Source organism: Taudactylus pleione, unplaced genomic scaffold (genome assembly GCF_031769625.1).
Source record: "Taudactylus pleione unplaced genomic scaffold, aTauple2 ptg000041l, whole genome shotgun sequence".
Lineage (NCBI taxonomy): Eukaryota > Metazoa > Chordata > Amphibia > Anura > Myobatrachidae > Taudactylus > Taudactylus pleione.
Genome location: NW_028284443.1, coordinates 53,396,467 through 53,422,887, shown reverse-complemented (window position 1 = coordinate 53,422,887; position 26,421 = coordinate 53,396,467). Strand labels below are relative to the sequence as shown.

The following is a 26,421-nucleotide window of genomic DNA, read 5'->3' as shown; positions in this document are numbered from 1 at the left end:
ATTCACTTGATTGGCGTCCTGATATCAATTCATTTATGCCTTGTCCAGTGTATATAGTTCAATCTATGGAGTACAATTAGCGCAACACCATTTGCTGATTTTTACATATTGAAAATTACATATATTAATCTTAGAAAGGTCAGGAATTCTATCAAAGCAAGCAGATTATTCTTTCAAGATACAGTATGGATAAATGTGTGTCTGTATGTAAAAGTTTAGACACTACTTTAGCTTGGTTGGCATGATTGTCACACATTTCATGCTACATTAAATATACAGCCAAAACCTTCTAATTAAACTGTGAAATACTAGGTTAGTGTTGATTGTACATATGTATTTGAACATCTATATAAAATGATGAGAAAGAGGTACCAATGTGTGTTCTAATTCAGTGAACAATATTTGATGAAAACTGAGATATGCCAAATCAATTGTTTTGCCATAGTCCTACCTTTAGTCAATTCTGTTAATCTTTGTCAAATATTTATCTAATCCAGGGGTTACAGCTGAAAACTTTTTTCAAGATTTAAGAACCTTTTATAAAGCCATTAGAATAGGCCAGAAAATCACACTATGACTTTAAACTAATGGGGTCTAAAATACATTATTACCATAGTGGATGAATTGAAGGACTCATCCTAGAAGGCAGAAACATTTCAACTTCAGGATATTTATATTAACAAAAGAATCCGTAATAGCTGACGGAAAGATCACACACATGTCAGAATTATATGGACGGTGCTGTATGAAGGCACACGGTAGTGTGGCCCTTACTCCAGCATTTTTCTGGTAGTTATATTGTAGCAGATATTATCTATACTGAGAAGTGTATATAAGGCATGTTTATCTTTTTTGCAAGGCATGTTATGGCATACTGAAGGTCCCAGAAGGCAGCTGGCTATGTCGAACCTGTGTTTTGGGTGTGCACCCACAGTGTATTTTGTGCCCTAAGAGGGGAGGAGCCATGAAAGCCACAAGAACTGGAACCAAATGGGCCCATGTGAGCTGTGCTCTCTGGATACCAGAGGTATATTCTTGCTTTCTGCTACAGTACTGTCTGTTTCCCTCTCTTTGGCTGGCAGCCTTGCATATCGCATAGAGCATTTTATGCAAGCAGTGGCAGATGACAGATGACCATTATAGGGAAGGTCACAATGGAACCTTCTGCTGGCCCTGCCTGTGGTTAGCGCGCCCTAACCAGGGGGTTATTCACACTTCTGCTCGCACCCTCCTGAGTGCGTGCAGAAATGCCGGCGCCGGCAGCTATCGTGCCTTGACAGAGCAACAATTGAATTGCTCTGTCGGGTGTCATAACAAAAAAAAAAGCTGCCGGCAAAACATTTGAATCGCCCCCTGAGACTTTTAAACATAACTATGTAGTTAGGTGTTCTGTTAGGATTTCCAAATTTTGTATTTTTTAATAGAACTTCAATAAAAAAATCTGATTTCAAAAACACATAATTAGGTCAGCAGTGTGAAGCGCCATAATGGTGAGGTAAGGCTGGCAGCCTACTCTACAACTTTGGGTGAAGGCACTATTTATTTGAAGGGATGCCAGATGCATACAGTAAAAGAACCCCTGGAAGGGGATTAAAACATTTCAGAGCCTCATGCAGTTATATGCAAGTTTTACTCGCGTTGCCCACAGGGAAGCATTTTCTTCACGCCGCTTTAGGTAATGCAAGATCTGTGCGGGTGATCATCAGCAAAGATCTAGCGCAGGGTTTCCCAACCTCGGTCCTCAAGGCACACTAACAGTCCAGGTTTTAGTGATATTCATGCTTGAGCACAGATGGTTCAATCAAAATAACTGAGGTACTAATTAAGACACCTGTGTTTAAGTGTGGCTATCCTTAAAACATGGACTGTTAGTGTGCCTTGAGGACCGTGGTTGGGAACCTCTGATCTAACACCTTGGGAGAGCCAGCCTCAACTGATACACCACCTAAAAGATGCATCTGAGGCTTTCTCAACTCTATATTGGTAGTAAGGTGTTCTCACGCCCTACTGTACTCGGGCTATGTCAGCCTGCTCCTTCACTCCTCCGTTAGGTCTCTCTAAGCACACGGCTTCATTTATCAACGAGTTTTATCACTCACAAGGAGTGATAAAGCTCATTGATAAATGAGGCCCAGAGTCTGTAAATGCTCAGTACGAAAAGTGTGTGTGTGTAAACACTTTGATCTTTTTCCCTCTCTGCAGTGGAGATTTCAAGCTTATAAAGTGAAAATTAGATATATTTTTTTAGCCAACCCTGCAAGAATTAGTGCTTGAACAGTTATTGAGGCTTTATGTTTAGAGGGGAATTCAATTAGCCATGGTAATTTATTGCGTTCTAATTGAACCCCCAAAGCTATTAAATTAGCCAGTCAACAGGTGAAAAGACCCCGTTAACACACAGATCCGTGAACTTTTCACTGATTCTGTGTGTTAACGCCTGTTAACGTTGGATTTAACAGTCGTTAACAAGCCACTCAAGTGAAAAAGTTGCTCTAATTGAATAGCCCCGGGTGTTGAAGCCATGATCCTTTTTTACCGCCGTTAACCTAACAGGGCTAATTGAATTCGGTCCTTAGTCTTTGACAACTATTTTATTAGCTCATTGTAATTTTCTCAATAATTTCTTCATTTTTGTGCAGGTGAGCATTGCTTGTCCTGAGAGAATGGAACCAATTACCAAGGTTTCTCACATCCCTCCTAGTCGTTGGGCATTGGTTTGCAGTCTCTGCAAGCTGAAGACAGGAGCCTGCATACAGGTAGATGCCATGTTTTTATTTACAGTTGACGCCACAGAATGATTCTTGATAAATGTTTCAAATATGGGCTATTATTGGGGTTGGGTACAGGATGCCGGCGCTCGGGATCCCGGTGGTCAAAATCCCAATGCCGGCATCCCGAGAGGGTTAGGATACCGACACCTGTCGCTGAGTATCCTAACCCTCCCCCTCTTCCTACCCCTAACCCTCCCTCCCCGGTGCCTAAACCTAACCTCCCCTCCTAGTGCCTAAACCTAACCTCCCCCTCCCCGCACCCTAAACCGAACCCAACCCTAACCCTCCCCTTTGTTCCTATCACTTAACCCTATCCCTTCCCCTAACCTCGCTATTTAACGTGGGGATGCTGGTGCCGGGATTCTGCACGCCAGGATATTGACCACATCCCTTTTATTGTTCCAAAATATATGTACTGCTTTGCCCAGCTATGGCCTATCTAGCCATATATGAGCACAACTGCCTTAGTCAGATATATTTCTTATGCTGACCATATACTGTGAGATCAGACTCGTTATCAGACAGACAATTATCTGACATTGCCATACACTGTCAAATAATATTGTGCTGGGTATGGTGGTGAGTATACACTGTCATATCTGAACACCAATTTTTGCGTCTGGTCGGACATGCTGAAAGATTTGTCATGCGCGATACAGCGATAATTGCGGCCATATACTGTGCAGTTATTAGCCCGATCAGCCTGATAATTGCACAGTGGGTGGCCATCTTTAGTTATACCTTTTTGCTAAGAATCAAATTATAGTAACATAATTAGCACATAGAAAAGTGACAATAGATTGTGCTGCAAACATGCACAACATTATTGTATCAGTGTATTGTTAAATACATATTTATAGTTTTAGTAATGCCCATGTAACTGTGTGTGTATTTATAATACAGTTTATTTAAATAATTTCATATCCTCAAAATTTCTTCTATTTTATACTATTATAAGCAAATTATTTGTGGTCCGGGTCAATAATTCCATTATTTTATTTGTTTAGTGCTCAGTTAAGAGCTGCATCACAGCCTTTCATGTCACTTGCGCCTTTGAGCACAGTTTGGACATGAAGACTATATTAGATGAAGGTGATGAAGTAAAGTTTAAGTCCTATTGCCTGAAGCACAGCAAGAACAAGCATTGCCCTGCAGGAGAGCAGGAAGAGCCTGACAAAGGCCTCAGTGACAGCAGGCAGAGTGAGAGTGAGAAGACCAGCATGCGTGCTCAGAAGCTGAAGGAGCTGGAGGAAGATTTTTACACTATGGTAAATGTAGATGATGTAGCAGCTGAACTGGGGTTGCCCAAACTCACTGTGGACTTCATATATTCATTTTGGAAGCTAAAACGGAAAAGCAATTTTAACAGACCGCTGTTACCTCCGAAAGAGGATGAACAGAATGGTTTGATCCAGCCCAAGGAGGACAGCATTCATACCAGGATGAGGATGTTCATGCACCTTAGGCAAGACCTAGAGAGAGTAAGTCAGGCGTTTGTTTTATGTTCACATTGGCTTCTGTCCGGCTTTTATTATAATAAGGCTTGATGGCAGCTTTGTGTGTTTAGTTTTCTGTGAACAAAAGAAAAATGCAAAGAACGAAAATATCCATCAATGGGAAGGACAGCTACTCTATGTCCTAACTTGCATCAATTGTACATTATTTGTATGTATTTTCTATTGTTCATTATACATGCAACATTCCTTTAAGAAAGTGTGTATGTGCATATATATATATATAATCTCTCTCTCTCTCTCTCTCTCTCTCTCTATCTATCTATATATATATATATATATATATAGAATCTCTCCCTCTCTCTCTCTCTCTCTCTCTCTCTCTCTCTCTCTCTCTCTCTCTCTCTCTCTCTCTCTCTCTCTCTCTCTCTCTCTCTCTCTCTCTCTCTCTCTCTCTCTCTCTCTCTCTCTCTCTCTCTCTCTCTCTCTCTCTATATATATATATATATATATATATATATATATATATATATATATATAGAATCTCTCTCTCTCTCTCTCTCTCTATATCTATGTATATATATATATATCTCTATGATGGCGGCACTCAGGAAAAAAAGACACTCACAGGGTGAGTAACCAATGTTTCCATGCTGTATAGTGCATTTTCGTCAGGGTGCAAGATGACGAAAATGCACTAAAGTAACAGCATTGAAACGCTGGTTACTCACCCTGCGAGTGTCTTTTTTCCTGAGTGCCGCCATCATGGACATATGACAACTTCTTTGCACTGTGTGTACAGCTGTTTGGAAGGCACTGGATTTTTGGTATTTATTGCAGTGATTTGCACATATTGAGGAGTGCCGTTACCTTGCAGTTTCTCTACATACATACATACACGTCCATGATCCGGCACTCGTGAGATACAGTTCAGAATAGCCGGGTGCCCTCCGCAGTCAGCCTCATGAACAAGACGAACTGTATATAATAACCACAAAGCAGCACTCCGTAAAAGAGGACTCAAATCAGATGTACTTACTCTGCAACGTTTCAGCTCTTTAATCTGTGCTTTTGTCAAGCATATAATATATGTATTTTATGCTTTACAAAAGTGCAGATTAAAGCGCTGAAACGTTGCAGAGTAAGTACGGCTGATTTGAGTCCTCTTTTACGGAGTGCCGCTTTGTGGTTATTATATACAGTCCGTCTTGTTCCTGAGGCTGACTGCGGAGGGCACCCGGCTATTCTGAACTGTATCTCGCGAGTGCCCTCCGTAATGGCTTCCAGCTGGAAGCCCAAACATATACCTTTGTCACAGCGGCACTCAGGTGTAAAAATATCAGCAGACATGCAGGTAATGCACCAACGTTTCGGAGCTCTTTATTGCTCCGTTTTCAAGGTCAACCACATACAAAAATAACATAATATTCACTTTATACACATACCCCACCACGTGTAGTCCAATCAACCCAGCATCTGAAGACGGAGGCGCATACCAGTGACATCATCCCCTCGCCGCCACAGGAACACAGGCAACCAAGGGAGGAGAGAAGCACCCGCAGCGCCACCGCCCCCCAGAGTCATAGTATATAGATATATATCTATGTCTTTGTGTATGTGTGAGTGTGTGTGTATGTATGTATATATATATATATATATGTGTGTGTGTATATATAATTTATTTTTTACATGATGGGGCTAGTCATTATTTCATATAGTTCCATTATGTACCTTCTCTTCCCCATAATCTCCTTCCAGTACTTTCTGTTAATTATTTTACGATATCTGAGGTGTTGCCTCTAAGAAAAGAATCTGCAACATATGGGAGGTAGTGGATAACATTATTGGGTGCATAGTTTGGCCACAAATAACCAAACCTATTATAAAGCAGGGTACGCAATAGCAGACACAACTCCCAAAATTATTAATTGTTAATAATAGACAGTGTAATGATTAGCATTACTGCCTTACAGCACAGAGGTTGTGGGTTCGATTCCCACTACGGCCCTAACTGTGTGGAGTTTGTATATTCTCCCTGTGCTTGCATGGGTTTTGTCTGGAGCTCTCGTTTCCTCGCACACTCCAAAATTATACTAGTAGGTCAATTGTCTCCCAACAAAAATGATCCCTAGTGTGTATGTGTGTGAGCATGTGGTGGGGAACATAAATTGTAAGCTCTATTGGGGCAGGGACTGATGTGAGTGGCCAAATATACTCTGTAAAGAGCTGTGGAATATGTGTGCTCTATATAAATAACTTGTAATAATAATAACATGCAAAGATATGTCTACCATATACATTCCCCTTTATTAAGCACATTTAATCAAGAAGCATTTTTGAGGCTGGTGTCTCTTTTAAGAGATAAGTAATCAAAAAAGGTCTGTGTACAAATTGATTTTTATTTATTTATTCTATATTAACAGGTAAGAAACCTTTGTTACATGGTGAATAGAAGAGAGAAACTCAAATTGTCCCACAGCAAAGTACATGAGCAAATTTTCAATCTGCAAGTACAACTTGTCAATCAGGAGATGGCAGCAGGTAAACCACTTTTCAGTAGATCCTCTTACAAGGCTAAGTGTATATAAATATGTGTGTGTGTGAATGTATATATAATAAAGGTTTCTTTAAAGGCCCATACGAATAATAAAGTGGTGACCATATAAATTGAGAAAATTTTCATTTTTGTGGTTAAAATGTGGGGGTTATATGGAAGGCATACATAAATCACTGTATTGGAATCTAGTGTTTCAAGACTGCTTAAAATTCACTGAGACCGGCTCTGTGTCATGCTGATAGAAATATAAGACACCCCGAACTGACAAACTATTGATTATGCTGGGCATACACTATACAATTAACAGGGCGATCCGTCCGATATCAGCGGATCTCCCCAATAATTGTACTGTGTGTGTGCAGGCGACCGAGGGTAAAATATCGATCGGTAGGGCATGCCGGATCATCCAGCATGCCTGTCCGATGCAATATTTTGTAAGTTAAAGGTCAGCCGCATTGGGCAGTGTATGCCCAGACACGGCTGACTGACAGAAATTTCCTCTGTTCCCTCACAGGGAAGGAATGGGGAAATGTCTCCTCCACAGGGACGGAGCTTAGATATCGGGACCAATACACTAAGATATTTCACAGTGTATGTACGCAATGGTATACGTTCAGGAAGCCGGCCGTCGCAATGCCGACATACTGCTTCCCAACTACTTAATCCCGGCGAGGGTTAAATGACAGGCGTCTAAATCTAGACGCCTGTCATTTTACCGGCGCCCGGCATCCCAATCGAAGGGTTGCCGGGCGTGGAGAGCCGCAGGGGGAGGGAGGGTTAGGTTAGGGGCTCCCGGGGGGGGACTTAGGGTTAGGCACCCCCCCCCCCAGGAGGTTGGGGTTAGGTTAGGAGGAGGGAGGGTTAGGGTTAGGCACCGCCCGGAGGACTTAGGTTTAGGCAGCGGGGAAGGGGGGGGGGAGGTTAGGGTTAGGCACCCTAAAGGAAGGTTAGGGGGTAGAATTAGATTAGTTTATACTTACCTTTAGGACGATCAGGATTTCCTCCTCTGTGGGGCTGACGTTGCCGGGATTTGAACCGCCAGTCATACCAAATGCGTCCTCCATATCTGTTGGGTGTCCGCCTGCCAGAAAAAATGTCTGTCGGTCTGACAGGCATTTTATCTGACAGTATATGCTCAGCATTAGAAAAATGATTTGTCCAGATAAAACAAGTATGGACTTGCAGCTGGTGGTGCACTGATTGTTGCTTCAACAGTGCAATATGGACTTCTAGAAGTGGGAACAACTGCAAGAAGGCCACTATAAAATGCTTTTCCTTACAACTAAATGAGGAAAACTCATATGAAAAGAGTTATTGCAGCTAAGGCTGGACCTGTTAATTTCATTTAAATAATACTAGAAAAAGTAATTTCTTATGAAGCTATCATCTTCCATGAAAAAAAGCGCTGTTCCACCAATAGAAATTAATAATTATTTAATTTATTAAAATAGTCTACTAAATAAAAATGATTCACAATAAAAATTCAAAATAGACCATTACAGCATAATTAACAATACATTTCAACATCCGATAAAAATAAACATCACAATACTAAAAATTATTTGACTTTTCAATAGCACCTTTCCAAATTTACTAAATATGCTTCATTTATATGCTTGTTAAGGAAAAATTCCAACATGAAGCATATTTAGTAAATTTGGAAGGTGCTATTGAAAAGCCAATCAAACAATTTTTAGTATTGTGCTGCTATTGTAATGTTTATTTTTATCGGATGTTTTGTTAATTATGCAGTAATGGTCTATTTTTGACTTCTTATTACCTACCATTTGACTTATTATTTGTTGTGACTTACTATTCTCCTCCTTTCCCAATGGCTGCGTGGAAGGTACTGAAGAGAAATACATAGCCCCTAATCAAACTATTTGGGGTCAAGCCCTGCAATACCAGTCACAATAGCTAGCGATCCTGCAAATGATGGGGCTTAAATTATAGACAGGAAGTCTTCTTTGTACTGGAAATAAAATGTTTCTTGATACGTCAGTTCTGTCGAGTTCTTTAAACTTTTAGATATATATTTTTGGATGTTATTAGTAACTTGTTTACGTAAGCAACTTTTTGTGTTTAGTGTTTTTTTTTTTTTTTTTTAGTTGGTGCTCAAATTGTACTTCTTTTACATATGTGTGATTGGTATGAGCAGTACGAACAGCCAGTATTCGTTTTAGAGCATTAAAACATAGTGCAACATATTCTGGTGTTTTCGTTACTGAATTCGGAATATAAAAACATAATACCAGAATATGTACAATTTAAATGGCAAAATCTGCAGATGTTATATTTTGAAAGTGCTAAGTCATCAGGTACAATTTTGCTAAAAGGATGCAGTTCAGAAACTAAACTTTTCTACTGCAGGGTTTTATTAAATGTCAGTATGCACATGTGCAGAATTTTCTATTCCCAGCCCCACACATGCATTTTCAGAAGCAAAACCTATTGATCTCTGCCTGCTGATACGTGGCATGTACAGTATTTTATAAAGACATTTATGCTGCTAAAATTCCTATATGTTTTGTTGGAGATGGAGTACAGGAGACCTCTCCGTACATATGCATCATCTCTCTCTATGGGTTCATTGTTATAGTCAGTGCTAGAGGTATACTGTTATTCTGTCTCATGCAAGCCAGGGCCAGGTGCTGTAATTAGGTAGCAGCAGCCATCTAACTTGGCAGCCACATAGAGGCTACTCTGTGACAGCACTGTTTTGGCTGCAGTCTGAATATGTGAAACCAATTGATATTCTTGACACAACTTTTGCTTTGGATTGTTTGGATTATCTCCAATTCCAACTCTCCCCACCCCACTCTCTCCTTTTTTTCATGAAGTCTTAAGATCCTATACACAGGGTCATTGAAAAACACCTGCTAGCAAAAGAAGACAATATGTTGTATATTTTCATTACTTTGAACAGCTTTCAAAGTGTAGTCTCAAAGCATCCCTGCAGCATGATACTAGGGCGTAAATTTATTAAAGTGAGTTTTTAGAAGTGAGTTTTAAAAGTGATGTTGCCCATAGCAACCAATGAGATTCTACTTAACATTTAACTAGCACCTTCTAGAAGATTATAGCTAGAATCTGATTGGTTGCTATGGGCAACATCACTTTTAAAACTCGCTTCTAAAAACGCTCACTTTAGTAAATTTACCCCTAGGTATCGAGAGTCAATGCTCATGACTGCTGCAGTCAGTGTTGAACTTAACACCAAGTGAATGCTTGCCAGCAAGTGTGTTTTGTATATGTTGGTATATTTGCTCACATCAGTGGTTACCAACTTTATCGGTTGATGGCACACTTAGTCATTTTTTCGTTGCACCCCTGAACAAAACGTTTACTGTTGATACTTAGCAAAACCTAAAAAAAAAAAAAAAACACAGAAAATTGTGTTTATTAGCTCTCCTTGGGTTCTGTCATATGGTGTTGGATACAGTTGCTCTTCTGTTTTGACCCCCATACACTGTGCGATTTAGCAGCTGATCCGACACATTGGTACGATATCGCTGCTATATCGCACTGTGTATGGGCATGATATCGGACCGAGCGCACTCCCGTGGGGTCGTACATCGCACCTCCAGATCTTTCTGCATATTCAGTTGATCTGGGGGATGCGATGTACAATCCCTTGCAGCGCTATGCGGGTGGAGGAGGGGGGTGCTGGCATATCGGGTGGGTGGCTACCTGATCGCACCATGTGTGGGGACCACCCGATATGTCGTCTGTCGGATTCCCCGTCGCGTCGCAAGGTGCATATCGCACCGTGTATGGGGACCTTTTGTCACTTCTGATTAACAGCTACCAGCACTGACTTTGCCTATCACACTGAGCAGAAGGGGGGGAGAAGGTGTGGTGCAAGGGTACAGTTTGTTGGAGTAGATAGGAAAGGAGGAGTAGGAGCTGATGGGAAGGTGTTACAGTGGGAGGCAGGATACACATTACAGGGAGCAGAGAGACACAGATGGGAAGTCTTAGACAGGTACACACATAAGATTGTCTACACTCACTGTTTTAAGTATCCAGACAAACAGAAAATGGGAAAACATGGGGTGGGGAGGTGCAAGATTGAGTCAGTGAAGGAGAGGGGACACTACTTGCATTGTATTCTGCCTGCACCAAGCAGCACTGTATTATGTAAGTTGCCTCATACTGCCTCTGTAAGGCTACAGTCAGCTTACGACCCAGTCTACAAAGATGCTGGCCTAAATCTTTTCATTTTAGACCAGACCACCTGTATGCGGTACCCCTGTGAGGCCGCTGCAGTGGACCGTTTGTGAACCACTGGTCTACATTATTTTTTTGACAATCCGAATTAAAGTTTAGCCAGTCTGACTGTACAGTTCACTTGCTTTTAACTTACCGTAATTAATCACCTTAAATTCTTAAACAAATTTTGTTGTAATTGTAGCATCATTCCAGTACTCTGAGCATAGGTATATTTTACACTCACCAGTGTTCTCCCCAGAAATTTTTTCCAGCCGGGTGGCATCCAAAAGTAGCTGGGTGGGGGCCTTCGTAATTATGCGCGCGCCGGGAAAAGGGGTATCTCTCTTACCAATCCAGCCCGACAGGTCTCAGGCTGCTCCCCCACTGGCTCTCAGTCAAAAGTGCACATTATACAGTGCCCCCTGTAGTTTTCCCCTTTATGCATTGCCCCCTGTAGTTTACCTTTGCCCTTATGCATTGCCCCCTGGCTGAAGTAGTGCCCCTATGTAGTGCCTCCAGACTGGTCCCTTATGTAGTGCCCCCAGGCTTAAATAGTGCCCCCAGACTGGCCCCCCTATGCAGTGCCCCCAGGCTTAAATAGTGTCCCTTATGCAGTGCTTCCAGGCTGGCCCCTTATGCAGTGCCTCCAGGTTTAATAGTGTTCCTTATGCAGTGCCCCCAGGTTTAACAGTGTACCTTATGCAGTGCCCCAAGACTTAAATAGTGCCCCCAGACTGGTCGTAGCCCCAGCCCAGCACTTACCTTTACTTGCTGGCCGCTCCCTCTGACTGGATCTAACTAGATCCAGCAGGCACGCGGGGCAGGCTCCTGACATCGCAGGTGACGTCATGACGTCACCTGCACAGTGCATCACTGGGTAGGCTGGCCTCTGAAGCGATCGGAGGCTTCTTTAGCTTCCGGTCACTTCAGAGGCCAACGTTCCACAGCGGGGGTCGGCGGGGAAAAGTGCCGGGCGGCAGGCTGTTTCTGCCCAGCGCTGCGCCCGCGGAAAACAGCCTGGGGAGAACACTGCTCACAATAAATAAATTGGAGCTATTAGGGTTTTGTCCAGTCATTGCTAACTAAATCTTCTATTTTAGTGACTATGTAAATCTGAAATATGTGTAATATGGATGTGTGCCACACTAGCTTATAAGTTTATTACTGCACACAGTTTATCTGCTAATGTTTAATCCTTTCTTTCTTTCACGTGTTTAGGACAACCTTTTTCAAGTGCTCTTGAAAATACATTATTCTATCCTCCTCCAAGAATCACTTTGAAGTTGAAGATGCCAAAATTCTCACCAATAGACTTTAAAAAAAACTCTGTGAAAACTGGAAACAGATCTGGCCTTGCTGACTGCAATAGTTCTCATCATGGTGGTAGCAGAGAGCCACAAAAGGGGTCTTCTGAGCTCCACACTAAACACTACTCCAGATATGCCTCTGAGCAAAGAAGCAATGGATTGCTAGAAACTAATAATACCCGGACAGAGATCCCGGACCCAGTGTCCCAGCAAGCTTCACGGTTTAGAGGCTCAGGAAAACCTTTGTCTCTACAAGCTGTAATCCATGGACAGTCTTCAAATGGAAGTGGGAAAGTGCAACATGAACATATGAGGTCAACCAAGTCTAATGGAGTGTTACGTTCTGCTGGGGACAAAACTCAGAGAGACAGCTCCAGCCAGGTATCACATGAGCAGGAGTCTTTAATCACAACTCATTTGTCTAGCCACAGCAACCTTAGAAAATCCAACATGGAACAGTTTAGCAGGTCCTTCAAAGAGACCACAAATAGCCTAGTGAGGACCACAGAAGATCTTCGGGGTTGTGAAAAGCCTCAAAGGAGGCAATCTGCAAAAGAACGCTTGTGGAAAAAACAGCCTCTTGATTGCCAATCATCTGGTACCCCTTACCAGGACAGTGATGGCTATTGTCCTGACCTAGAATTAAGTGACTCTGAAGCTGAAAGTGATGAGAATAAGGACCACATGCGACTAAGGAGAGTCAGCTCAAGTCAAGAAAGTCCTAATAGAGACTCTAGCAGAAACAGTCGTAGTAGAAACAAAAAGACTATGATTCCACACAGTTCAGGACAGAGGTGACAGTGTGTTTATTTCAACCCCAGATTCATTTTGTGCTAGTGCATATCTACATGCCAAAAAGAGGGCCTGGAATCCACACTAAAGTACAGTGATATAGGAAAATATATTCACGTTTTATCTAAAGCTTTTCCAAGGATGGATATAAATTGTCAACACCGAGGTGCAGAGAGACCACAAGTGTTCCTCTCTCTTTAGCAGGAAAGAATATAGATTGATATGCACATGTACATTTTTATATTCTTTGTACCAACAAAATGTTCTTAAAGTATTAGATCCAAATATATACATGTTGCTTAATTTATGGGACAACAAAACCCTCTACCATGATTTCATATGCTTTTAAATATCTTGGCTTGCAGGTGAAAGCTTTGGCTTCTGTTTCTGTAAATACCCAGCTTTCACCGGCTGGCTTTTTAATGGCAATGTATAGAAATTGCTAATTGTTTCATGAATTTGTAAATACATTAACCAGTCAAGTACCAGATGCCAATGTGTGAATATTGTTTACAGAGATGTACGTTTACTTATCAAATTCCAGTCACATTGTCACCCAGGTACATGAGCTTAGTACGTGACAGAAGTAAAAAGGATCATCCACATGATCTGCACGTCTTCTGGAAACTGGCACTGAAAATGTACACTACAGTATGCTTTGCCCTTTATTTCTGCTCTGAATATGCACCTCCTTTTAATTGTTTTCCCAAACAATTGCAATACTTCAGGTATTGGGACTACATTCTACAAATGTGCTTTTTTCCATTCATATTTATTTATTTAATTTTTGGGGGCACTATTGGGCCTATTTATTGAATACAGATGATGAGGCTGACTTATCGCAGCAATAGAAAACCTCCAATCGCCATCATTTAATAATAAAATATTGTCTAGACAGCTCAATGATACTTGGCTGTTTGGCTATACTGGCCAGCATCGGTAAGTGTTTAAAAAATGTTTAAAATAAGTTTAAAATGGAAAAAAATATGCAACAAAATAATTTGCAATAATTCACATGTGAAAAAATGCTTTATTCAAATAATAAAGCATTTGTTCATTGAACAGCCTTTGCTATCACTATTCCAATAACAGAAGGAGGATTGCTGGTGAGATCCAATGAATCTTTTTTCTGACACGGGTCACCCAGAGATGGGACTTTTCTCTATTTAATAATTCAGCCCATTGGTCTGATTGATTGATGTTTTAATGTGTGGTAGTCAAGCTAGCCAGTTCAATGCTAACAATGTTATCATTTTTCTGTTAGTGGATCAGTGGGCATATATTTTACTTTTATTAATTTAAGAAGACAGTACTTGAGAAGCGTGGCTGTCCCTCCGCAACATGGGAATACTTTATTACTAATTCCAATAGATGTGAGCTGGTCATCTTACAGTTGGCATATCCCACAAAATCTCAAATGGACACATGAAGAGATGCATATGGATTTATGGCCTGTTACATTGTTAGGTGGTGGTCAAATTATTTCTAATAATCTGGTAATTAATCAGGAGTACATGAAGAAGATAATGCAACTTAGTGCCTGTCATTGGGCTGTATCTTTGCACATGGGATACATGATCCTACCGCTAAAAAAAGAAAAAAGACCCATGTGCAGTGTGTCAGTCTTCATACAACAAAATCTACTTATTGGTAAATTGCACAATTGTTACTTCCTTTATGTGTGCACAATTTCACAATGTGTCATGTTTGGCTCAGGGAGATCATAGAAGACTCTACAGAGTAACTGAGATCCCCTGATCTGTGGGATGTGAAAGCAGCTTTCATCTGTTAATAATTTATGTATGCAATGTGGAGACCGCCCCTTGGATTATTGCAAAAGGTGTAAGCATTTATATATTACTACGGCTGCATAGCCCAATACAGAATCTATTATTACATCAAACATTGAAAAATACAAATACGCATTAATATTCATGGTAAAATTGCAGTGACTGATGCACACTGAAAGTAAAAATCAACTTTGCATCTCTTTTTTTATTTACTTAACACTATTTATCCATCCCAGAGACAACCACTCACCTGTAAAACAGATGAAACCCAAGGACCGTTTCACTTTACAACAGACCACTTGTCTTGTTCATGTGAAGGGGATTTTTTTTTTTTTTTTAATGATTGAGTGAAGTAAAATGCACTTCCCCAAATCCACCTATGGTTTTAAACTTTCCTAATTGTGCATTAATATGTTGAATAGCAGCACTTTCCTTCTCATATGTACTGAGCCTAAGACCCGGGTACACACTAAGACGATGTCAGCACGATATGTCGTTTCCGGCTGAATCGGAACAACATATCTGCTGCATCCCTCAGTGTGTACGGCCAGTATGAGCACTCCCGCGATCGCAAGCCGTATTGTCCATTCAGCTGTGCTGCAAGTCCAACAAGACGATATCGCATGCGGCCCTGTTGCAGGTAATGAAGGGCGGAATGACGGATTGTTCTGTCGCTCATTACTTCATTCTGATGTGTACCCAGGATCTGATATGTCAGGCCGGCATATCGGCTGGGTACACATCGCTCAGTGTTTGCCCAGCTTAATATAAATCACTGGTAACTATTGGTTAGTCTTGCTCACTAATGAAGTCCCATATTTAGCTTGTCTTGCTAAAGTTGGCCATACACATTAAGATTGTCTGCTCAACCATCCAACTGGTTGGAATGAAAACCTATTAATATATATGGGAGCAAATGAAAATCAGCCATTTGCTCAATAATGGCCTTTATCTTTTAACATACCGGCCAACCAATGGTGCATGCGTTGGACCGGCTCTGCCTTTCATTGCCATCCATTGATTTCCTCAGCAGTGTTACATGGGTGCTAAGCTGTCTGCAATGATCAGTAGCTCTGACTGGCAGGCAATAAGGATGGTAGTGAATCCTTGGTGCATATTGTTTAATTGAAGTTAATGAAGGAGCCTCATAACAAAAAGAATTGAAACTGCATCTACAAATCTGCTCACTCCCTGTCCATGTATGATTATTTAAAGTCACTTTCTATTTTAAACTTTTGTGTTTGCTTTTGGTTTTTTTTACACATATATATAAATATGTATATATTCAATTTTAAAAGACGGACTGATCCTTTTCTGATGTCCCTGTTTTACAAGTACTTTTTCATTAAATTATGTATTTGGCAACCTGATATTTTGAGTTTGACCTCTCTGAGCACTTTAATAACCACAATATATATTATAAAATACACATTGTACAGACAAAAGTGTGAATTAGTCGCAAGTCTTGTAGATCTTTTTACGAGCAACAATCCCCATTGCTGTAACCATGATTGTGTAATTCCCTGTATTCAGTAAAAGATATGAAGAGGATAAAAATGACTTATAGCAGCAGCTTCCAAAATCTGCTTATCCTATAAATCTAAGGGGTCAATCCAATTAGGTGCAAATTGCGAGTTATGAGGTCATTTCTTGAAACTTGCAAACTTCGCAGCGAAGCACGCTCCCGAGCATTCTCCAATCCAATTAAAAATACCTATTCGCACTGCTCGCAGCAGGGGGGTGCGAATTGACTGCCAAATGAGATTTGAGAGAAATGCATGAAAATGTGGGGAGACCATCCTGGTCCCCCCAAAGTGGGTAATTTTGTTAGCAGGACTGTATAGAAGGCTGTTTGTGGACATTAGGAGGGTACTGTAGGTTTTTAAATGGTGTCAAATGGCTGATTTGTGTGGGGTTTTTTAAGTGAAAGAAAATGATAAAAAAAAAAAAGTTTTTCTTTTTTTTATATCTCAAACAAATGAAACAATGCAAAAAAAAATTAAGAGTAGGAAAAAGAGTGATTTTGGGGTACTTTGAGGGCACATTGAAAAAAAATTATAAAAAACAATTTTCAACTAAAAAATTATTGTAATTAAATTTGGGGTGCCTAAACTAATTAAAAAGTTGATTTTGGGTAAATTGAGGACCTTTTTTTTACCCCAAAAAATTACATTGGACTTATTAAGCTAATTGGAAACTTCCAAATGCCTAATTCGTCATTAGGGGGAGGTGTCCAAGGGGTTCAGCACTGTGTCCTGACATTGTAACCTTAAAATAAAGATTTTCCTTTCCATCTCTCACCCTCAGGGAGATGCTAATGGAAAGATGCGAATTCAGTCTGATTAGTGTGAGTTGCTAATTGATTTGCAAAATGAATTGGCTATGTGAATTCGAAGTGAAAATAGCAACCTAATTGGATTGACCCCTAGGTGTCTACATTGACTACTCCTGTATAATGCACAGTAGGAAGAACTGCAGACCTGTGCATTTTGCCATCCACCAAAACAAGAACCTAAATCCACTGAACATATCAGCTGTAGTCAGCAAAGTTATATATTCATGTTTAGTTATTTCTATGTTTGACCTTTGATCACAAGCAGTCTACCTCTGGAAATATCAATTAGCTGTGTGTGTGTTTTCTCTAATCCATAAACTACATGTTAATACAATTGCTTACTCAACTATAGTCAAATTGCATCCTTTATGGAATCTCTAAGTGAAATGAAGTTAAAACAACCTTTACAGGGTGTAAATTAAAACCTGACTTTTGTTATATATTTTAACACACAAAGAAGTGTCGGCGCCAACTTGGAGTTAGTTCAGAGGATTACTCAGGATATATAGAAATATACGTACTCCCTTAGTATAATAGGGTGTCGGCTAAGCCCAATGTGAAAGGACTTATGGAGTAGCCCTTAGTAGTAAAATGTTGCAAGTGTATTAGGTGATGAGCGACTGACGTATATTAGTGCAATAATAAAGTGAAATGTGCAATTCAACTAACAAAATATAATACACACGTGTATATAGATAAAAAATATATAATCACAATTTAATAATAAAATAAATACACAAAACATACATGAAAGTAGATACTGCTTGAATAAGCACAAAGTTTTCTGATAAATTAATCATCCACAATGTGCAAAAGGTGCTTATAAATAATCTAAAAAATACTAAACATAATTTAACCGTTTAAAAGCGATTAAAAAAGCGAGTAGAATTCATATATTTATATATTAAAAGCCAGTATCACAGAGGGAAAAAATGAAAACAAGTACATAAAACTCAATAAGAAAGTCTAACCCTGAAGAATACACTTTTAAAGCAATTGAACATGTGACTTTGGGAGAACGAGGAGGAGATTTAAGCAACAAACTTTCGCGGAGGGAAATGTTTTGGATCTTCCAACTTAATACAATGGCTCCAAATGGGTTTAACGAAAGTTATGAAATTGCCCCCTTCCTATGATGGATGAGTTGGTAGCTGTGGATATTCTTTACATTATCTAGAACCTTACCATTGTACTGACGCCCAATCTCGTCTGATCTTGGAAGCTAAGCACAATTGGGCTGGGTCAGTACTTGGATGGGAGACCACCTGGGAATACCCAGTGTTGTAGTATAATATCCACAGTAGGGCGTATATTAGCCACTCAGTTCACCATAAGGATTATGGGCCACATACGAGTCGAATCTTTATGGAATATAAGAAAATGAAGATACCTTTGCTGACTGACCTGCAATATGATACACTGACTTTATTCTATCTAATTTATTGCACCTATTTTTTATTTTTTTTTTATTTATTTTTTTAATATACGTTTTTTCATATTCTTCACATTTACCCTGGAGTTTGGTCTATTAACACCTCATATAAATAGAACTATACAAATATCTATTTTTTAATAACATTATGCCGCTTATCTCTACTGCATTCCTATGATGTGATTTACGTTATCAATTAGATTTCAAACACACTATAATGTGGGATGCAATTTGTGTTACTAGCCAGGCTCCGTATCTTATTTATGTGTAAACATATTCACTAATTTGTCCTCCTTTTGAATTATCAGCTGCATATGGGAAGATGTCGTCCTGGTTACTATGGTAACAGTAATATCAATGACAGGAATAAGACACGCAAGCGCCTACCACAGTGCCCAGCAGGGATTAGACTTGATGGCATCCACTAATGAAGATAGTGGGAGAAAGTGTGGAGCGCCTATCGGGATGAGTCAAACCAGACCATTAATACAGCCGCACATAAGACTCCAACAAAATGGCGGACGCAACATCATTAATGCAGACACGCATGGTCTGCATTAATGCATTATATTTTGTTAGTTGAATTTCACATTTCTCTTTATTATTGCACTAATATACGTCAGTCGCTCATCACCTAATACACTTGCAACATTTGTTATATATTTGTTGAATTTAACATGTAAAAGAAAAAAAAGGAGTTTAGCATGCACCAAATCTGGACACCTGTCAGTCCTTGGGAACATGTTGCAGGGAGCAAAGGCTCAGAGAGTTCTCTGTCGCCAGATGAGAATGTTTCTGTTCTTGCTTAACAATTTATTTCCAACTTTCTACTTCAGGGTCCATAGGGTATCCACAGGATACCTTGGGGTATAGGTGTGACGTCAGTCATCGGGCACCAAAGAGTTAAGCTTTCAGCCTCCCAGGATGCATTAGGTCCTCCTATACCCCGCCCCCGAGCCAAGGCATCTCAGTTTCGTTTGGTGCCCGGCCGTAGTCGGAGGCACCTGCTAGAGGGGGGCTTAGAAGAGCCCCTGAAGCTTTTTCTTCATGCAGCTGTGGCTGCACATCTGGATGAACAGCATGGACAGTCAGTCCTGACGTCCATGCTGTCTTCCCTACACCCCGCCGGTACCAGAACGCCGGTACTGATCCGGGGATGCTGGTGGACATCTGGGGTCACAGCTAGCGGTGACCCCAGATGTTCCGGACCATGGCCGGATTCAAGGGGGACAGAGGTAAGCAGCGGGGTCCCGCGGGGGGTCCCCGCTGATCACATGGTCCTAAGTCCCCAGGCAGGGGGCTCCCTGGGGACTGGCTGCAGCGTGGAGCCAGGCGACCAACCTGCGCTTCCACTACCCCCTGGGACAGCGGACCGCAGCAGAGCGGTAGCGCTGCGGCGTCCCAGGGGTTAAATGCATGCCAGGGGAGCGCGCCTTCCCTGTCTCACAGCCGGCGCCTCCCCCGCTGCACACAGCCCTCTCTGCACTGTGCTGACTGGCCCTGTGTCAGCGCTCCTCCCCCAGGCCAGCCTTCTCTCTGCTCCTCGGTGGCCATCTTTTCTGAAGCATGGTGAACGCTGCTGGAAGCCTGCATTGGAAGCATCGTGGTCTGGGTCCCCCTGCATACCTCTCCTCCGCTGTGGTCAGGTCTGTGTATGCAGCACTGTGTCCTACCAGGCCCTGTGTCTGTGTAGTTGAGTGATCAGCGCTGTTAGTGCAGGAATTGTTATTTCTCTGCATTGTATGTGACTGTGCTAGCGCTGCTGCCTGTAACTTTTTTTCTAAACTGTCAGCTTTATACTGTCCCTGTTTTTTCTGCTAAGCCCTTGCGGTGCGGTGCTGCAGGGTGGTCTCTCGCCTCTTAAATATATAATTGGTGAGAGGGGTCACATACGTGGTGCCATCATGTCTGAAAGTGATTTTCCCCTCCGGCTATAGTGTACTACGTGTAAAGTACCGTTAGCGGAGGGGTAGGGTAGCGCGGAGGGCCTCTGCCGGCAGTGTTTGTCTATGGCGCGGCCTCTTACGGTTACTGCACCGGTACAGGAGCCGCCCTGGGCTTGTTTCGCTCAAGCGCTTACAGCCTTAGTGGGCCAGTTAGCTCCGCAGCCCGCATTTACACCGATGGGTTTGTCCCAGCAGTCAGTGGTGTCGTCACCCATGCAGGGTTTCCCACGACAATTGGTGGTACCCCACAGTCTCCCTATTTCCCCGCTCCCGGTTTCTCAGGAGCCAGCGTGGGTTAACTCCCTGACGAGTTCTGTACAGCACTTGTCGGATGTGTTGCAAGGGGAGTCTGTGATGCGGCCGCATAAACGGCCGGTGGCATCTGTCGGCTCCTTATGAGGATGACGAGGGGATGTCTGATGATGGGGAGATTCTGGATCCTTACGATCAGGAACCTCTCCATGCTAAGGACGCTGATGCTAAGTCCAAAGTATATATTCCTGGACTTATTCGGGCGGTCCGCACAGCCTTGGTGATTGGGGACGAAGTTCCCCCAGCGGCTAAATCTAAGTATGCCTTTTTCAAAGATGTGAAGGGCGATGCCACAGTCTTTCCTCTTTCGGGTCAGTTGGTGGACCATTTAGAGGAGGCGTGGAAACAGCCTGGCAAAAGATACCAGCCGCAGAGACGCCTGGCGGTGGCTTATCCGTTCGCGGATAATTATTATGCAAAGTGGGAATCCCCACCACAGGTGGATTCTCACGTGACCCGTCTTGTCCATAGTGCCACATTGCCGATGCCATCCATGTCCTCCCTTAAGGATGCTACGGACCGCAAGGTGGAGATCTGCCTGAAGTCCGCTTATTCCCTTGCGGGGGGGGCAGCACGGCCGGCTATGGCCATTTGCTGGGTTTCCAGAGCGATGGAGCGCTGGGCGGATTCATTAGAGGCTCTTTTGATTCCGACTGTCCGGCCGAACAGGCAGAGTTGATTGGCAATCTCCGTGATTCGGCCACCTACATCAACAAGGCGGCCCTAGACATTAGTTCTCTGGTGTCTAGGATTTCTTCAGCAGCGGTAGCTGCTCGTCGCACCTTGTGGCTGCGATCCTGGAAGGCGGACGCAGATTCCAAAAAGGGTCTGGAGGCGTTGCCGTTTACCGGAGAAGTTCTCTTCGGTCCGGATCTGGATAAGATTGTGGCCACGCTGGCGGCAGCCAAATCGGCTTGTCTCCCCGTCGGCCGCTGCTCCTTCTGGTTCTGGACCATCGTCCTTTCGGTCATCTAGGGCCCAGAGCAGTCCCAAACCACAGTCGTTTCCTCGACAGGCTGGCCCTAAGAAATCGGTCAAGCCCCGGAAGCAGACATGGAGTACCAGACGTCCGGCCCCCAAGCCAGATGACAAGCCTGCGGCCTGACGGTCCGGGCCTCCCTTTGGGGGATCCCAGGGTGGGAGGCCGCCTGCTGCAGTTCGCCCAGTGTTGGTCGACCACTACGACAGACACTTGGGTTCTGGAGGTGGACTCCCACGGGTACGCCCTCTCCTTCCGGCACAGACCCCCGGCTCGATTCTTCACCACGGGTCTACCATCAGACCGGAACAAGGCTACGGAGCTGCGGAAGGTATTGCACACTGCTCCAGGCTGGAGTTATAGTGCCTGTTCCATTCTCCCAGAGGGGCCAGGGTTTCTATTCAAATCTTTTTTTGGTACAGAAACCCAATGGGTTGTATCGTCCGATTCTCAACCTCAAAGCACTCAACAGGTCTTTGCGGGTACCGAAGTTTCGGATGGAGTCCATCATTCTGGCGCTGGAACCTGGGGACTACATGGTGTCATTGGACATACAGGACACTTACCTGCATGTCCCTATTCTTTTGCGCCATCAACAGTTCCTCAGGTTTGCAATCCGAAGCGACCACTTCCAGTTTCGGGCGTTACCTTTTGGCCTGGCGACAGCACCACGGGTTTTCACCAAGGTGATGGCGGTCATGGCGGCTTCTCTGCGGCTGCAGGGAGTCCGCATGTTGCCGTACTTGGACGACCTGTTATTGGTGGCAGGATCTCCAGAGCTCCTGTTACGCCACTTGGACCTGACCATTGCACTGCTGCAACGGCACGGCTGGCTAATCAACTGGCAGAAGTCCACTCTAATCCCGTCTCGGAGGATTCTGCATCTTGGAGCCTTATTGGACTCGGGACAGCAAAGGATCTTCGTGACGGAGGACAAGATCTCTGCTTTACAGTCAAGGGTGCGCAGTTGTCTGCACAGCCGCCGGGTGTCCCTACACTCGGCGATGAGGTTACTGGGCTCCATGGTGTCGGTGTTCGACATGGTGGAATACGCCCAGTTTCACTCCAGACCTCTGCAGCACCTGATCCTGTCCAAGTGGAACGGGCTGCCTCAGTCTCTGAAGTCCCAGACGATTGTGCTCACCCCGGAAGTTCGCCTGTCCCTTGCTTGGTGGTTACAGACGACCCACCTCAACAAGGGACGTCCGTTCTGGGTTCCAAATTGGGTCCTGTTGACAACGGACGCCAGTCTTCGGGGCTGGGGAGCGGTTTTGGGTCCACACTTGTTCCAGGGCAGGTGGACGCCGACAGAAGCGGAGCTTCCCATAAATATCTTGGAAATCCGTGCGGTCTTCAATGCTCTCCAGCAGGCACATCGGTTTCTCCAGGGTCACCCGGTACAGGTCCAGTCGGACAACGCTACCACCGTGGCCTACATAAACAGGCAAGGAGGAACCCGCAGTCGGGCGGCTCTCGTAGAGGTCTCTCGGATCCTGGTTTGGGCGGAGCGCAATCTTCCGGCCATATCAGCAGTCTTCATCCCGGGAGTGCTAAATTGGGAGGCGGACTTTCTAAGTCGCCAGGACATTCATCCGGGGGAATGGTCCCTGCACCCGGACGTTTTTCAACTGCTGGTGGACAGGTGGGGTCTTCCAGAGATCGACCTCATGGCGTCCCGGCACAACAACAAGTTGCCGGTGTACGGGTCTTGCGCAAGAGACGAAGGGGCGTCTCTGGTGGATGCTCTGTCCGTCCGGTGGACGTTCCGGTTCGCATACCTGTTCGCTCCGGTCTCCCTTCTTCCACGGGTAATCCGGAAATTCAAACAGGAAGGAGGGACGCTCCTGTTGATAGCTCCCGCATGGCCCAGACGGCACTGGTTCTCAGACCTTCCGAGTCTGTCCGTGGTCAGTCCTCTGCGGTTGCCGCTACGACCGGACCTTCTGTCTCAGGGTCCTTGTCTTCACCCGGACCTGACTCGGCTGTCTTTGACGGCGTGGCTGTTGAGACGGCCATGCTGAGGTCCCGGGGGTTTTCCAGCTCTGTGGTGCGTACCATGTTGCGAGCTCGGAAACAGTCTTCCGCGAGGATATACCATCGCGTGTGGCATACGTTCTTCCAGTGGTGTCGACCGAGAGGTTATGCACCGCGGGAGTTTCGTCTGTCTCGAATTCTCGCCTTCCTACAAGCGGGACTAGATCATGGGCTTCGCCTTGCTTCTTTGAAGGTACAGGTTTCGGCCCTGTCTGTCTGGTTTCACCGTAGGATTGCTACAATCCCGGATGTGCGCACCTTTATGCAAGGTGTTGTCCGCATTCAGCCGCCCTTTGTTCCACCTGTGGCGCCTTGGGATTTGGCTGTGGTCCTGAGGGCTCTCCAAGGACCGCCGTTTGAACCACTGGGCTCAGTGGATCTTAAATGGCTAACAGCTAAGACTGTTTGTTTTCCTTCTGGCTATTGCTTCGGCCAGACGTGTTTCTGAGTTAGGGGCTCTTTCTTGTAGACCCCCTTTCTTGGTTTTTCATGGGAACAGGGCAGTGCTCCGCACTCGGCCCGAGTTTCTTCCCAAAGTTGTTTCCCAGTTTCATGTTAACGAGGAAATCGTTGTTCCGGCCTTTAACTCACCGGGTCTTTCCGTGGGTGAGGCCTCTTTGGATGTTGTGCGGGCCTTAAGGACTTATGTTGACCGCACTTCTTCGTTTAGGAAGTCGGACGCTTTGTTTGTCCTCTATGGCTTCCGTAAAAAGGGTTGGCCTGCTTCAAAGCAAACTTTGGCAGCCTGGATCCGTATGGCTATTTCTGAAGCTTATCTTCATGAAGGCCTGCCGGTTCCTCCTTCTGTGAAGGCTCATTCCACTAGGTCTGTGGGTCCTTCGTGGGCAGCTCGACGTGGTGCCTCTGCAGTCCAGATCTGCAAGGCTGCTACGTGGTCCTCTGTCCATACCTTCGTGAGGTATTACAGGTTTGACACCTTCGCCTCTCAGGATGCTTCTTTCGGGCGGCGGATTCTCCTTTCTGCACAGGAGCATCCCCACCCTTAAAGGATACTGCTTTGGGACATCCCCAAGGTATCCTGTGGATAACCTATGGACCCTGAAGTAGAAAATATGAGATATGGTAAGAACTTACCCTTGTTATCTCTATTTCTACGAAGTCCATAGGGTTCCACAGGACTCCCGCCCTGTCGCACCTGTGCTGCAGATGGGCTTTGCTCTGGTCACCGGTTTTCCGTCTCCCTCTGGTGAGAATGTGATTCTTGTATGTGTCCAGATCTTTGTTCTCTCTCTTCCTTCTCCTCCGGCCTATGGCTTGGTAACTAACTGAGATGCCTTGGCTCAGGGGCGGGGTATAGGAGGGGGACCTAGTGCATCCTGGGAGGCTGAAAGCTTAACTCTTTGGTGCCCGATGACTGACGTCACACCTATACCCCAAGGTATCCTGTGGAACCCTATGGACTTCGTAGAAATAGAGATAACAAGGGTAAGTTCTTACCATATCTCATATTTTTTCATGCGGGACTCTAGCTTAGAATAGGTGGTCTTCCGTGTGCTTGCATCCATTCGGTCTTTCGGCCAGATAGTACTTCCTCTGCCATCGGCTGCCACACCGTCCCAACCCCAATAGCTGGTGAGGTGTTCTTTTCTTCAGGTACATCTCTTGTGGTTGTGGCTAAAAAAAAAAGTAAATTCTTTAGGTAGCCCACAGTACTTTGTTCCAAACAGTTTCTTAGCATTGTTTTGCATATGTCAGGCATTGCGTCTGTGAGACGATTGCAGCAAAGGTATTCTTCTGCCAGCAATTCATGCAAATCATTTTCATGTAAGTAACATTGTATCGAGGGCAACTACTCGGATGCTGACTATACCTTTCTGCAGGACCTTTGTAGTGAGAGATGAGTTGTGCATATCTCACCAGTCTACAAGCAGATCTTTCTAGATGTTCCAGCTCTTAACTTCAAGGTTTTAATTTTCCTAATAAATGTAACATTCAGTTGTCTGTCAGCTGCTCAGGGAAACGCAGGGTTCTTGATAGTAGTCACAACATTCACAGTACTGAGCAGTTTTCACCTGACTTGATATAAAGCCTAGTAAGTTAATCAGGCTTTGAGTCCAACCCTTTGCATGTGCCACCTTTATTTTCCAACCTGCTAAATTCAGTAAATGGTAATTGTACATTAAAATATGCAGAAATGTCATTTTTGTTTCATAAACCAGCAGAGGCTTTGTTAACTTTTAATTTAGAGATTCAGTGAAATGTGTATTTTTACCTAATTCTTGTATACATGTGTGTTACTTTGCTCAAGCAAATACTTTCATTATGTTTCATTAAATATTTTGGTACCTGTTAATTCTGTGGGTGACATGGACTGTGACCACCTGTCATTTCAGTTATCGAGTACCAAAACCAGTTGTGTAACTACCAGTCCCATCCTGCATGCCCCGCCAGTGATGTAATTGTTTTAATGGGCCATTTTGCAGTTTCCATGTCCCGGAAGCTCTCCACAGCATTTGGAAAATGTCGCATCATGTTGCAG

At 43.7% G+C, this 26,421-nt stretch overlaps 1 protein-coding gene and 1 pseudogene across 2 annotated transcripts in view; both read left to right on the top strand.

Moving 5' to 3' along the window:
- JADE3 (jade family PHD finger 3) overlaps window positions 1-16,264 on the top strand; it is a 93,159-nt gene extending 76,895 nt beyond the window's left edge. For both annotated transcript variants that reach the window (XM_088458754.1, XM_088458760.1), the window contains exons 7-11: window positions 860-1,027; window positions 2,640-2,756; window positions 3,779-4,252; window positions 6,649-6,766; window positions 12,213-16,264. In XM_088458754.1, the coding sequence (XP_088314880.1) occupies window positions 860-1,027; window positions 2,640-2,756; window positions 3,779-4,252; window positions 6,649-6,766; window positions 12,213-13,099 (1,764 nt within the window). In that variant the 3' untranslated portion in view covers window positions 13,100-16,264. The remainder of the gene's footprint in view (window positions 1-859; window positions 1,028-2,639; window positions 2,757-3,778; window positions 4,253-6,648; window positions 6,767-12,212) is intronic.
- Window positions 16,265-18,389: 2,125 nt separating this feature from the next.
- Window positions 18,390-18,508, top strand: LOC148538177 (5S ribosomal RNA; annotated as a pseudogene).
- Window positions 18,509-26,421: the final 7,913 nt, after the last annotated feature.